Source organism: Periplaneta americana, chromosome 11 (genome assembly GCF_040183065.1).
Source record: "Periplaneta americana isolate PAMFEO1 chromosome 11, P.americana_PAMFEO1_priV1, whole genome shotgun sequence".
Lineage (NCBI taxonomy): Eukaryota > Metazoa > Arthropoda > Insecta > Blattodea > Blattidae > Periplaneta > Periplaneta americana.
Window position 1 is genome coordinate 27,049,681 of NC_091127.1, and position 16,440 is coordinate 27,066,120.

General features: G+C 34.9%; 1 protein-coding gene across 16 annotated transcripts in view; it reads right to left on the bottom strand.

Annotated features, from left to right (window-relative positions):
- The window catches only part of LOC138708889 (ensconsin-like), a 674,766-nt gene that overhangs the window by 102,571 nt on the left and 555,755 nt on the right, over positions 1-16,440 (bottom strand). For 8 of the 16 annotated variants that reach the window (XM_069839179.1, XM_069839170.1, XM_069839181.1 and 5 more), the window contains 2 exons: positions 9,275-9,352; positions 6,622-6,705 (listed from right to left, as the gene is read on the bottom strand). The exons of 4 other annotated variants lie outside the window; for them this stretch is intronic. In XM_069839179.1, coding sequence (XP_069695280.1) covers positions 6,622-6,705; positions 9,275-9,352 — 162 coding nt within the window. The remainder of the gene's footprint in view (positions 1-6,621; positions 6,706-9,274; positions 9,353-16,440) is intronic. 4 more of the 16 variants (XM_069839172.1, XM_069839174.1, XM_069839180.1 and 1 more) reach the window with 2 other exon arrangements.

Below are 16,440 nucleotides of genomic sequence, written 5' to 3' on the forward strand. Positions count from 1 at the left end.
TGTAAATTATTTAACGTTATGTACAAAGTGTTTAAATAATGTATTTGCAAGGAAATGCAGGTTCGCTTGAACACAGAACAAAACAACAATAGCAAAATACTGTAAAATCAATCACGAACCGAATATTTATGGGAGCCACTGTACTGTCAGTCAAGTTACAGCGAGCTCAGAATATGTGCGTCAAATACGTGTGCAACATCCGACGATATGATCATATATCACCGTCCTTCGCAAGTCTCTCGTGGCTCCGACTTAAAGAACGCAGAACTTTACACTCTTTGTCTTTACTCTTTCGAATTCTGCACACCTCAACACCAAATTACCTTTCGTCTCGTTTCTCTTATCTATATTCTAACCACGACGTAAATACCAGATCACTTATCTGTGGCACGCTAAATATACCTCTTCATAGAACATCTTGTTATTCCTCATCTTTTACAATATCCACCTCGCGTCATTGGAATTCCTTGTCACAAAGTATTAGGGGCTGCAAGACAACAAACACCTTTAAGAACAGCTTAAAAGATAACCTTATTAGCATTTCACTCCAATCATACTGATTTAAAATATTACTGACTACACTGTTGCTTTTTTCTTTAGACATCATCCTGATTGTGCTGTATTTTCAAAATTGTCTCATAATAATCTCTTTCTATTATCTAATATCATTTGAAATATATTAACATTCTATGTATTTTAGTTTAATTCTGCTACACAGTTTATTTCAGTGTTTAATTAATAGTTCATAGTATTTTGTTGTTTAATTCATAAATAACTCTTGTATACATGTAACTCTCATCTAAATCAAATTGTTGAATTCTTTGTAAGTTCATGCATTTGTATATACACTTTCTGCTGGTTGAGTGGAAGAGAAGGCCTTACGGCCTTAACTCTGCCAGCTAAAATAAATCATTATTATTATTATTATTATTATTATTATTATTATTACATCCATTACATTTCTATGAATTATACAGGGTGTTTCAGAATTCAAGCGAAGAAATTAAACTGATTGTATAGGGGTCCTAAGTAAGTATTTTGAGATAGGGAACTATGGATCTGCGAGTATAAACTTGCACGTAATGGCGTGAAATATTTTTGGACCAGTACGCCACTGATTAAAGTATTGAAATTAAAAAAAAAAAAAAACTATCACGGTGGGACTTGAATGTACTATCTTTTGGCCTGAGGTCTGGCGCGTTATCTATTACACCAAAATAAAAAAAAATATATATATAATAAATTTAAAAATCTTATAAACCATAATTGATTGCAATCAATTGATTCTTATTATTTAAGATAGTTTGAATAAATAATACTTTTTGAATGCAACCAACCTTCTTGTCGATAATTCTCTTCTAAAATAGGTACAATAACAAAAATGAATGAGGGTAAAACAAAAGTAGTGCAGTTCTTACAGTCTCATTGTTTGCAGGCAATTTTACAGATTCTGTAAAAGCTAAATTTTGAAAACAAGGTTGATTAGTTCTGTATTAGAAAAAATAAAAATAAATAAATTTTACCTTACTCTCTCCAGAATATCCTTAACATCTATGCCGTTTTCAAGGCGTTGAATAATATTTACTTTGTCAGAAATACTCAGACGTGAACGTGTTTGTGACATTATGCCTTTCCGCTATGCGGGGGCTTGGATTCTCGTCACAACAGACCATGTTGTACTGTTTTGCTGCTTTCTTTAGACTCAAACGCATTCTACTAAATCGGTGGAGCAGTGTAGTCTATGTCCCTAATGATGAAGAAATTCATATTGCCATTATGATACACCATTCTAAAATGTTAACGTTTTCATTCGATATTTCGACTTTTTATAACGGAGTTCCTCCATGACTCAACTTCAAAGCCTCCACTGCCTGATTTTTGCTGGAATTTGTGCTTTACTTCAACCATTTCAGTATCTACCAGACAATAATATAATTAGAATATCTGGTACAATGCTATTACATGAATCTTGAATAAACATTTTCAGACTCGGATATAGATTAGTCGGCTGATTTCTCAAGAAAAGAATTTGGGTTTCGATCTCTGGCATATCCTGTGAGATTTGTGATGAACGAAGTACATAGGGTCGTACTGAAAGTCAAGAGCAACACATTGCTATAATTTAAATTTCAACAATGTAACAAAAACGATTATATGATCATAATCTACAGACTTTACACTATGTATTGCGATATTGTGACGTCATTAAATTCTATCATGTGACCACAAGCAATGGTTGCAAAATAGTCGACAGCGATGGTTCGTTTCGACAGTGTGCCGTCATTAAATTCCTTGTTAAAGTAGAAAGATCTGCTGCTGAAATTCGCCTCCGACTTCAGCGTGCATACGGAGATGTGTGCATGGGCGCCAGCAGTGTTAGGAGATGGGTGAAACATTTCGAAGATGGGAACACGAGCGTCCAAGATGAGCCTCGTAGCGGAACGCAACAAGGAAAGAGTTGATGAGTACTGGGATGAATTTTGGTTGAATAACAGACCATAAATGCTGTCCGCTGTATTCAGACAGTTTTGAAGCTCTGTCGTGCATTGCGCGAGAAACGACCTGGAAAGAAGATAACGCGTGGCCTCACACTGATGGTGTCACTGTCGAGAAAATCAGAACATTTGGGTGGGAAACTCTTCCGCAATCTCCCTACAGTCCCGATTTAGCACCCTCCGACTATCATCTTACCATAAATGCTGTCCGCTATATTCAGTCAGTTTTGAAGCTCCGTTGTGCATTGCGCGAGAAACGCCCTGGAAAGAAGATAATCCTGCAACACGATAACGCGTAGCCTCAAACTGATCGTGTCACCGTGGAGAAAATCAGAACATTTGGGTGGGAAACTCTTCCGCAATATCTCTACAGTCCTGACTTGGCACCCTCCGACTACCATCTTTTCGGTTCTGTAAAGGAGCAGCTGCGAGGGCAACGCTACGAGACGCTGGAAGACATCCGGAAAGCAGAGCGTCAGTGTCTTCGGGAAGATGAAACGGACTTCTACAGCAGGGGAATTTTCAAACTTACAGAACGGGGGGGGGGGGAAATGGAGACTATGTCTGTAGATAAGATGATGTACCTGGTTTGTCTAAAAAATAAAAATTAAGATTTATAACAACGTGTTGCTCATGACTTTCAGTATGACCCTCGCAATTATACAGTTTTTTTTTCGAAGTAGCCTACTTTAGCTTCTTCTGTTATTTTCAGTATCTCATTGCCTCATTAGCATATCTTTGATTAACGTCGATAGTAGAATAAAATACCAATTTCTTTTACCAAACTAATTACGAATTACACTTGACCAAAAATGTACTCTCGCAAGATGGATGCAATGACAAAAGGGTTCCGGTGCGTTTCCAATTATGACGATTCACGGTGTATGCACTACAGCTTCAGACTCTTTAATTACCCTCTCCCCCCCATCAGCTCGTATTCTTCTTCGTTAGCCTTTTGTAGCAGAGAGGGAGTTGAAAATGTCACCAACAGAATATTTTCTAACCCACGATATTTATAAAGTATTTGCATTGTCTTGGTTCAAAGAACCCATTCTTCAATCTATTGTATTTACTTTTTGACGATAGCTTCATCAATGTAAATTTCATATACAAATCAAGAATGTGTTTCTATGCAACTGCAAATGAGAACACTTTCTGAAGTTAAATAAAGTCTTTGTGAGAACAAATGCTCCAGACATCATGCATATGAAATAAGGTCTTTAAAGCAAGTCTCAACCTATGAAAAATACTAGAAGGGAATAAATGCAATTTTGACGAGTCAGAACTGGTGACTTACAAAGTGGTATCTTTTCAGAATTGATATGTCATAAAAAGTACAACCTGAGCTGATAAGAAGAAGCCGAGATTAAACTTCTTCCATCGCTGAGTGATATCAGAAAAAAATAGTTTCCTGATATTTTCCATCAGTGGAAAAAGTTAAATATTTACCTCTTATCATCATTGATCCATTATTTAACTCTCTTCCCTTTAAAGCAGTCGTACAACCAAACTCTTTATAAATGAGACAGAATACAGGATGATTCAGACCACCCGTGACAGTAATTTATTTCGGAAACTAGTGCATGAAAATTTTCGAGACAAAAATATTTATAACTAGAGCACATGTGAACTTTCACTTGAGCTTGATTTCATCAATCAGCTCTAACAGGAAGTAGGGTCAGTGGCGTATCACTTTAAAATTTCAAATGGAAGTCGGGGTCAAATAAGGTACCATTTGATAAAGCTCTTCAAAGCAAACAACTTTCATAGGAAACGTTTTTATCAATTCCTATTCTTTCAATGAGAAAACGTGCAAAAAGACAATGTCAACAATATTGAGAAATATTACAAGACGAAAATGTAAACAAGACAATTAATGTTCACATGTTACTGAAAGGCTTGACAATTCCATTATTTTTTTTTTATAAATTTTCAAACTATCTGCCGTTCTGAGCAGCACACACCTGTACTCTTCTTCTAACACTGTCAGTGACTCCTACAGAGGTGTGAAAATTATTAGAATAATCTTAATTTTAAAGGTTTTTTAATAGTTCCTCCACAAATATTCATTGAATTGATGAATATTGATATATATTACTATACTGATGTAGGATATATTTACTACTAACAATGCCGGAAAGCATTGTTGTACATTGGTATTTTTCTTATTTCACAATTGTTATGGGAATTCAGAAATTATTATATTATGTTGGCGGAATTGGAAACATAAAAAATTATATGCACAAAACAGATGTATACGTTCATTTGAACCTTCACAACAATGTAAACGCAAAGAACAATTTGTTTAAAGCATTTCTTAATTAATTTTTTATGTTTCCAATTCCGCCAACATAATATAATAATTTCTGAATTCCCATAACAATTGTAAAATAAGAAAAATACCAATGTACAACAATGCTTTCCGGCATTGTTAGTAGTAAATATATCCTACATCAGTATAGTAATATTATATACCAATATTCATCAATTCAATGAATATTTGTGAAGGAACTATTAAAAAACCCTTTAAAATTAAGATTATTCTAATAATTTTCACACTTCTGTAACACTTCGGCGTGGTCAAGTGACTGGCAGAGTAGGAATTAATAAAAACGTTTCCTATGAAAGTTGTTTCTTTTGAAAAGCTCTATCAAATGGTACCCTATTTGACCCGTCTCTCATTTGAAATTTACAAATGATACGCCACTGACCCTACTTCCTGTTAGAGCAGTTCTAGTGAAAGTTCACATGTAGTTTAGTTATAAATATTTTTTCCTCGAAAATTTTCATGCACTAGTTTCCGAAATTAATGACATACGGGTGATCCGAATCACCCGTTGCCTTTTCGTACGTTTTCTCATCGAAAGATTAGGAATTAATAAATACGTTTCCTATGAAAGTTGTTTGTTTTAAAAAGCTCTATCAAATGGTACCCTATTTGACCCGACTCTCATTTGAAATTTACAAATGATACGCCACTGACCCTACTTCCTGTTAGAGCAGTTCTAGTGAAAGTTCACATGTAGTTTAGTTATAAATATTTTTGCCTCGAAAATTTTCATGCACTAGTTTCCGAAATTAATGACATACGGGTGATCCGAATCACCCGTTGCCTTTTCGTACGTTTTCTCATCGAAAGATTAGGAATTAATAAATACGTTTCCTATGAAAGTTGTTTGTTTTAAAAAGCTCTATCAAATGGTACCCTATTTGACCCGACTCTCATTTGAAATTTACAAATGATACGCCACTGACCCTACTTCCTGTTAGAGCAGTTCTAGTGAAAGTTCACATGTAGTTTAGTTATAAATATTTTTGCCTCGAAAATTTTCATGCACTAGTTTCCGAAACTAATGACATACGGGTGATCCGAATCACCCGTTGCCTTTTCGTACGTTTTCTCATCGAAAGATTAGGAATTAATAAAAACGTTTCCTATGAAAGTTGTTTGTTTTAAAAAGCTCTATCAAATGGTACCCTTTTTGACCCCGACTCCCATTTGAAATTTTAAAGTGATACGCCACTGACCCTACTTCCTGTCAGAGCTGATTGATGAAATCAAGCTCAAGTGAAAGTTCACATGTGCTTTAGTTATAAATATTTTTGTCTAGGAAATTTTCATGCACCAGTTTCCGAAATAAATTACTGTTACGGGTGGTCTGAATCACCCTGTATAAAAAAGTAATAAAATGTCAAAACAATAGGAGGAAAGAAGGATGCAATGAAATGCTAGGGACGAACGTGTCAAGCTCTTTAGGTTTTACTGAATCGACTCTTTAGATTCTTCAAATTATCTTCTACGAGCTACTGAATTATTCCACTTGCTTTGCAGTAATGTGCTGTTAATGTAACATGAAAGAAGCAGAAGTAAATAAAGGATTTTTGGAGAGAGTGTGACAAACTCCATCAGTGGACAGCACAACTATGCACTACAGCATCAGACTATGAATATAAAAGAAAAGGAAAAACGAAAACAAATAAAAGCATTCAAAAGAAACAGGAAAAATAATAAGCTAATCACTAGATTGGTGTTTGCTGTTACTTGAGGATAACCTCAACACTGGAAGGCGAAAAGAAAAGCTACAGCAACGGCTGTGAGAAGATGCAGTGATTTTATCCTAGCTACCTGGATCTGTAATGAAGTCTATTGGCAGAGTCCCGTCATATTCGCCTTCATCAGACTCGGCGCCATGGTCTAACAAGTTTGAATCTGGCAAGTTAAAACAAAGGGAACATTGCAGATTTAGTACATTAACTTCCCACCATGTACAGGTAACAAGCGATCTTCAAAGAAAGCTTGTGTATTTACTTAATCTGCTCTCAATGCAGTATACATTGAACCAATTCAACACAATAAAAGATAAGTTATGTTACTGTGGCCAAACACACGCTCACAAGTTAGTAATACGTTACGCACGCTCCATGCTGATGGTAAAATCCAATTCTTCATATGTAGAGTAAGCCTACCAAATGTCTTCAGCTAGAAACAATGTTATTGTTCACACAATAAAATCGAGTCCTGTTTCAGTTGGCAGTCGAACAGGCGATCTTCCGGCTGAGATCTCCAAAATTCCACAAGTTATAAACTGCTGCTTTTCGGTGTAGTCCTGTATTAAAATTACGCAACAGTTTTTTCGTTTTATTTAAATTAGAAGAAGCAACACCAGAGTAAAACCAAATAAGGAAGTTTACAAGTAGCAAAATATATATAAAAATAATTTACAGCAGAAAAACCACAAGAAAATGAATACATAACCTTCATGCTAAACTACAGTTTGTTTGTCAACGAGGTAATTGCACTTGTGTCTTTCAATTTTGTTTTAGCAAGTTTGTTTATCCTAGTTTTGTCAATTTCTCTGCAACAAGATCATATTGTGACACAACTTCAAGCAGAAATTGAAGTTTCTTCCTTTTTTGTTTTCATTTTGAGAAGAAAGATTTTAAGTACCGTAAAATGGGGTAAATAGGGACAAATTTTGACTATTTTTTTATTTCTTTATGACAAAGAGTAAATGTAGCAATAAGGCCCAGCTTCACCAGACTTCGTTAAAATAACGCTAACAGCATGTTAACTAACGTGTTGTTAAAAATTAACATCCTGTTAGTGTAATAGTGTTTCACCAACCATTTGAGGTACTTTGGTTAGGTAACATGATGTTAAGAGTAATGTAGCAGTAATCAAAGAAGCAATGATTGTATGAAAGTTTACTGAATGTGCCTTTAGTTGGTGTAGTCATTTGTTTTAGCGGAGAATTGTATTTTTTTACATTATGGAAGTATTGGAGACTAACATAATTACAACGGAAATCGAGAAAAAGAAAGTGTACGGAGCAGTAATTTTACCGCATCTATGAGAAATATAATTACTTGAGTAGATCTAACAATTATATGAATGTAATTGAACTCAAACGTAGTGATGGAACTTTCATTAGTTAAAAGGAACAAGCATGGGTGTCTTTAACCCAATATTTTCAATTGCCATTTGGACGTGAAAACGCAAACTATGAAACAAATCAATGTTATGAGAATATTAAAAGAAATGCTATAACAGGTCATGCACAAGATACAGTGGAATATTTGAAAACTGAAAGTACCACACTTTCACTCACAAAGTTGATATTTGTACGAAGATTCTTTCAATTATCCAGGATCAAATAGAACGAAGAGAAAATGAAAATAATTGTGATGCTGAATATTACAATGGTAAGCGCTAACATTACTTTCATATCTTATATATCTTCACACGGCATTGGTCATAATTACATGTGAACTGTTAAATCAATGAAAGAAAGAAATATCGTTTTGAAAATCTGCAATTATATCTGAGTATTAATACGAAATAATAATCACAGAAATGTTTACGGGAATAAGCACATATCTTCTCTTGACTGTGGATGCAGTGCTAATATTAATATGAAACATTTTAGTATTTATGAACATATCTATTCTGAATAATTAAAAATGCTGAAGTAGTGATTGCAGCTAATTGTTTTCACTGCAAATATATCTCGATATAATAATGCAGTGTGTAACATATGTTCTCTGGCAGCCATGATACACGCTGTAACAGAACGTTAAGGATTTAATTGCGGGAGTATGCTATGTTAATTTAACAGTGGGTTTAACATGACGTTAGCAGTAACAACAGTTGATGAAACATCTCTTCCGTTAAGTTTACTGTTAAAATGCCTTAACGACATGTTAAATATATTTAACAAGGGTTGGTGAAACTGGGCCCAAGTGTATTTATGTTTTTATTTATAACGAATGAACAAATAAACACTCTTATTATTATATTTATTCTTTGACAAAAAGAAATAAATAGTACAAATTCGTCCCTATTCACCCCAGTGTTCCTATTTACCCCGTTTTACGGTAGGGGTACAACATTTCTAGTGCCATTTATAACAGATTCTATACTCGTATAACTATCAGACGTAAATGATTGCAAATATTTAGTATACTGAACATGGAAAACCTCCCACAACAAAAAATTACCTCACAGGCGAACTCACTGCAACTTATGTGTTCACGCATAAGCAAAATAATATTGTTAAGTCACAAAAATTAACCTACTTAAGACACACAAAGTTACTTGCATTCATAACTAATACAATCTTACAAATCAAGTAAAACTTAATTCGTGCATTACACTTGTACCTCAATCCTACACATGACATCAATCATCAACACATGTAAGATGCTACATGCAGCCCAGTAAATTCAATGGCAAGACTTTCTGATCTGCAAGGCCACTACTGTCCGACCATGCCTTTTACCTGGGCTAACTGTTTCATTTTGAAGGGAATCTGCTTCATTTCCGATGTATGCAAACCAGTGAAGCGTACCAGAATGCCCTAGACAAAGGATAACATTCTTTCATGTTAGAAACAACCAGTACACTACAAATGCTTCAAACTATGCAGTGACAGATCAAGGGAACGTACGACAATTTGGCTGTTGTACTCCACAAGTCATACAAGCCTTCTGTTTGACATTACAACCATATATGTTCAAAGCACATAAATCTATCTGTGAAATAAATATATTTAGATCAAACATATTTAATATGCCTTACTTTACTGCTTATGTGGTAATTCAAAGGGTTTGTGATATGTGTTCACAATCTTCCTGTATTTACTTAACTAATATCTGTACCACATACGAGATCTAGGTATTTTAAGGGCCTCAGAGGCGGGGAGCAGTACTTCCTAGCGAGCCGTATATTTTTCATGCAGCAATACTGCAAACTTGATCAGTGTTTAAAACTAATCTGTTGGTTTACATTTTAAATATATTTATGATAAAACGAAATTAAATAATAGTATATTACAATACAAGGTTGGGAAGTACTTTTTACAAAATCAAAGAAAATTTGAAAAAAAAAAACCGAGCAGAGCGACTTTTTCAATTTCCGAGGTTTTGTAATGCACTTCACAAACGTGTATCGTACAGCATTTTTTGCACGACAGTATATTTTGAAAATAATATTTTAAAAAATCTTAGTATACAGTACGTACATTACACTAGAACAGCTGACTGAAGGTTAGCAGTCTGGCCAACGTACGAACTTCACTGTCAACTTCAATGTGAAGTAGTAAAAATTATTCAGGTACTTGTAATATTTCGTGTTCAATTTGAATAATTTTTATTTCTTTTTGTTAAGTGTAGTTTGACTTGTTTAAATAAATTAATATTTGAGGAGAAAAATTCGCTCCGGGGCCGGGGATCGAACCCGGGTCCTTGGTTCTACGTACCAAGCGCTCTGACCACTGAGCTACGCCGAATTCAATCCACAGCACCGGACTGAACCCTCATCCTTCAATGTTTCCCTTTGTGGCCTGACTCCAAGTTAGGCATATATGTTGACTTATATGTCCAATGTCAACTGCCATTATACTAGGAGCGCACTCAGCTGAGTGACTTGTTTGGCCGGGATTCCGCAGTTACGTGCACAGTAATCTGTACAAATATATGCACTGCAGCTATGAGAATATTATAGATTTATTAATTTGTCCTACAGAATAATATCTGTAATATTGACAACAGGAGCGCTTGGTACGTAGAACCAAGGACCCGGGTTCGATCCCCGGCGCCGGAGCGAATTTTTCTCCTCAAATATTAATTGCCAATATTACAGATATTATTCTGTAGGACAAATTAATAAATTTATAATATGTTTAAATAAAGTTCAGTACATTTCAAATGCAGTGATTTGCTGCGTATAATGTATATTAATTAACACTGTCTTTTGCGTATGAATTTTACATGTAGCATACATAGAAGGCAGTGATTTTCATTACAATTCTAGAGCAGTTATTTGTAATATTTCAACATACTTATCTAGGTTGGCACCTCTGAATTCCGTAAAATCAACTTTCAATCGTGACGGCCGTTTGCTATAACGACGAAAAAACACACTATCGTGCAAAAAAAATATATTTTTTTTTATCACAAGATCAATGTAAATAGTTGCGCAAGATTCCTTTATCTCCTTGTTATCTGGATATGCACTTTCCTTAGTATCTTATGTTATTTTTTAACCAATGTAGGTAATGTAATAATTATTAGAAATAAAATTTGAACTGATAACTTTGTAACAATGAAAACGTCAGTTGAAAAATGATAAATATGGAATTATTCTTGTACATTATACACATTTTATGACATTACTGTAGATTCAGTGGAGAAAGTTTTAGAAGTAGTCTGTACCTGAAACCAACACCTTGTTTTATTTTTATTATCCTCAATTTCTAATAGTGTTAAAACCGAATAAATCTGTGGCAAACTTGAATTTAAACAATTTCGAAAACACTTGTGTTCTAGAATTTCATTCCATCAATTATATTACCGGTAAGTAAATCGGTATCCCATGAAAATGTTAACTGTAATTATCATGATTTGGGCACGTTTTCCAAATGAGATTTGTATTGTGTACTGTGAATTTTTTTTTCTCTATGTATTTATATTCTACGTAAGTAGGAAGACAGATATTGTGTGTAATGCCAGACTATACCGAGTGTCCGATAAGTTGCTCCCTATTTTTAAAATGATTATAACTTCTTTATTTTTTAAATCGATTTTGTTGAACTCCTACTATTATTCCTTGAAGTTTTGTTCGACATGCTTTTTTTCGACTCAGTTGAAATATGACGCCAGTGTTTAACTACGAAAAATAGAGCAAGATAGACCGTGATAAGGTTTGGGGATAGCTATGTGGTATGAATAAGAAGGTGGTAGAGGTCTGAACGTGAATCCATGCGATAATGGACGCAAAAACAATTAAAATTGTCACTGTAAATTACTGATATTAGGCAGTATCATCGGCGCAAAGATATCAACCACGAAAACAGACGATAATGTTGTCAGCTTTATTACTATTTAATACGAGAAAAATTCGTACCGGCACCGGGAATCGAACCCAGGACCTCTCACCTCTGCGCGCTGAGCGCTCTTTCCAACTGAGCCATGCCGGGACACGATTCACGGCGCCGGCCGAACCCCTCTCGTAATGCTTTAATGAGATGTTCACGAGGAGTCTACAGAAATCCGTGCGTCGAAAATCTCGTGAAAGCGGCCTCTCACGTTATGCAATTGCAACCGTTCTGAAGAAAGTTCTCTCTTTCAAGCCATGGAAGCCACATTACATCCAGTAATTTCTTCCTGACGACTTCGACAGGAGGATGGAATTTTCAACTTTTTTAAAAATTACATGACCTCTGGCCCAACTGCTTGATAACATTTTGTGGTCGGATGATGTAATGTTTCACGTTCGTGGTCTTGTAAATAGGCACAACTATCATTATTGGGCGGATAAAAATCTGCAGTGTTGAAAAGGCGCCAAGGCTTTCGTAGATAGCAGTGTGGTGCGGTATCACGTAGTCCTCCATTGTTGGTCCATTCTTTCTCCGCACAACAATGAATGCCGAAATATATCCACAACAGCTGCAAGATAGCGTATGGTCAGTAATTTCTTTGTGAAAAAATACTGCACAGTCCAGCATATGCAGCATGGTGCACTCCCACATTTTGCAAATAAAGTTCGCGAGTGGCTGCATGCTCTTTTCCAGGTCGATGGATTGGCAGACATAGATGGCCCGCCCGCAGTCCAGATCTGACTCCCTGAGATTTTCTTTCTCTGAAAGTGAACCAAGGAGAAAGTGTATCGAAGAAACTATACGAAATTTGGACGAACGTGCCCAATAAAGTTTTGGACAACGTTTTGCAGACGGCGGCAACAGCAAACGTGCCAGTTCGTTTAAGAGAATGTGTTGACAAACATGCGGCTTATGTGTAGATTTAATGATGTCAAGGCTCAAGGAATAGAGTGTATAACAATACTAATTTCAACAAAATCAGTTTGCAAATAAAGAATTTATAACCATTTAAAAATAGGGAGCTATCAGTTTTATCACACACACTGTAGATTGCAAGAATGTTAAAGGGAGAAAACAAAATATATTTTTTTGGATTCCAGTATAGGAGACCAATGCATTAGGTATCTGGCTAACAACATACTGCTTAGACTATGTTTAATTTGTTATGTACTCGCAACTGACAAGGACATTATGTAGCGCAAAATTCTGTCATATGTATCTGTGGTGTTCCTATAAAACTAATTCCAAAGAAATCATGCAAATGTTTTATGCAGAAAGCAATAGAGAATGTTGTTGATAACATGTGTAGATATTTCCGTGATGCATAACTGTGCAAATAATACAAAAATTACAATGGTCAAAATGTAGCATACAACTCAGTAAATATAAATTTTAATTAATTTAATTTTAAATGTGTTTAAAACATCTTTAGAAGACATGTAAATGCATATGTTCACAAGTTCTACATATAAAACTGTAATTTAAAATGGAAATGCATTTAATTCATGAGAGAAGCAAATATAAAAAGAGAGAACTGTCATGATCAGGCAGACAGATTAAATAAAAATGCCAAAGAAGAATTAAGTTATGAAAAAAAGAACATATTTAACAGTATGGCATGAAAAACTGTGTAAAAGCAATGGCTTCAAATTAACCTTGTTTCAATTTACATTAGTATAAAATCATAACGTTCGACTTCTTTTTATTACAACCAAAACAGAATAGGAACCTGCGTTCTTTTTAAGGATGAAATATAGGCTAAGTGTATATGGATGTGCATTTTGAATGTATGTTAGCGTATTTTTTGATGTAATAATCCTTTCACTATATTTTAATATAAAAATAGAATATTATATTTTAGGATTTATAGTCTTATTGTTTTAGATTTTATTTCTAAGGCAACTATCCTTGTGTTTTCATATTATGATTTCTTTCGTTCTATTTCAAAAGAACAACCGCCAGGATCGCCACCCGTCCGCCGTAAACGAACACGAGATGGCAGTACAGTCGCTAATGCAATTCAAATGGGAATTATGACGTGACTCCTTATGTAACAACTAGATGGCAGCGTAGTAAACCTGACAAAAGTTGTTAACCTCAAAGCCTATAAGGCCGACCTATCTGGGTATATATGATCTAGGGTTCTATATTAAAATAAGAAATTGTTCGTTTAGATAACAAACTACCTGAGACACTAAATTGTCTCGTACGTGCTGTACGGTGCTTCACACTTACCCTTGATATGATACAAAAAATTTAACTGATTGCAATTAAACTTGTAAGTAAATAAATAAACACTAATATTAGAAATTTATGAGATTTAGAACCTGTCACAGTTAAGTTTTAATGAAAGACCAATGGAATATACAGGGAGGAAATGAAATAACCTTGCAGATTGAAAGAGACGCTAGGGTACGCTTAAATTAATTGAAAACCTATGCTACGTTTTGTGATTAAATGCACGGTTAATAAGAGAATTATGTTGGGGGTTCCAGCAGTCTGGCAACCTCGCCGCTAAAAACCTCCTTTCGTATCGCAATACAGATGTAAGAGGTCAACGAACTCAGCGTACGCATACTGCTTCACGCTCCCTTCTCTATCTACAACGTTGGTTTCAAATTAGTGGTTTTTAAATTAAATTTACACGAAAACTGCCGACGTTATTGAAATACGACAGAGGGATTAAATTATTCTTTATTAGATTTTCTATCGATATGGACAAGAATCACAATCCAATTCACAATACAGTAGAACCTCTATTATCCGTGGTAATGAAGGGGATGGACTGAACGGTTGATCGAAAAAATCGGATAATCCGTACCGTGAAAGATTGTATGATTTCCTCCGTGGTCTAGTATTTAACTCGCTAGGTATTGGATCAGAAGTTCACTAATTTCAGTCTTGATGTCAACGACGGGTTTTTAAGGAGCAAGAAAGCCCTTTTTAATGGCTGTCTCAGGAATGATAGGAATAAAGGAGGTCTCATGTTGTACATTTACATACTTTTTTACATTTTATCCTTGTTTTTTTTATTAAATCGCGCAGTTGTAATTCCAATCTCGTATTCTGATGCGAGATGAGCCACAGTTTCTCTTTTTCAAAGCACTCAATTATTTCCATTTTTTTAATACTTAGCACCCATGGAAGACATTTTATATACAATGTTATGCAGTGCGTATACTAACTGGCTCCGCAGTGAAGCAAGCGGCAGTATTCGACCCGGCAGCGATGTAAAGTTGGTACTGTGTAACGCCTGGTTTGGACGTAGGAATATTACATATCCTCTCTCGCTCCCTCCACCGTTAAATGTGGCTAAGGTCATTGACTCTACTTGCACGATACCAACACAACTCCTCGAGTCCCCGTGTTCTGTTTGCCACTTCTCCTGCGGAGCTAGTTAGTATACGCACTGTATTATAGAACGGCAATTCGAACAGTAGACAATGCTGTGTAGCGATAAAGGCTTGTGATAACCTCTCTATCAAAAACATGTGTAGAACCTACTAATATGATGTACTAAACAGTACTTCATATAAGTTATTTATTTCTGAAGGAAAAAAGAACGAGAAATAGACATTCGGATAATCCGCCAATCGATTAATAGGGTGACGGATAATCGAGATTCTACTGTAGTTACAGAATAAGAGGGTGTTAAACATTTGAGAAAAAAACATTTTATTCTGAGAAAACAATGAACTTTAAACCAATATGGTATTATAGTTTTTTGTTACATACAACATGACCTATTCGCTCTAAATATCTGCAGTGTTATTTCACTTCCATCCTGTACATGCATTCTGAATATATTGAAATATAGGCGTGTCAGAATATCCAGTTAAGGTCAGACTTTTAAATGATCTACATACGATTGCGGAGATCACAAATATTATATACAATAACAATAAATATTGTGTATATGATACCAAAAAAATTAGTGCAAATTTCCAAGCACAAAATGCCAAGCATGGATTTTCATGTCCCATCCAATGATCTGCCACAGCAAAACTTTGATAACAGTACAATTTCCACCTACCTACAACTGAAATGAGCATCTCTGAATAGAAAAAAGACATCTATAGGACTCCATCCAGTCATCCAACAGTAATACACGATAATCAACATGCAAAGTAAAATGGGGTACATCAATTTAAATAACGGTACACTTAATTGTCTTTCAGCCTAATAAAAAACTATAAAAATAAATTAAAATACCCATTTCCAAAATGAAGAAGCAAACGATACATATGAACTAAGAATGAAAAACAACAGGCATCACTTCTACTTCCTATATTGATCTAAAAGTAATTATCTATATCTTAAATCACATTAGAATTTTCTAATTTCAAGACTACACACTGACAAAAAACAATATAGACAAAGAAATTATCAAATCAGCTCTCGATGAGGGCTTCCACATTCTGTCCTATAAAAGAAACATTTTAAAAACTGAATTTATAAATAGATTATCAATGAATATCAGACAAAGCGAATCAATTCAATAATAATTTTCGTGCCACAGCCCTTCATAAACACAAATAAATAAATTTTAATTACAGAAGGTTCTATAA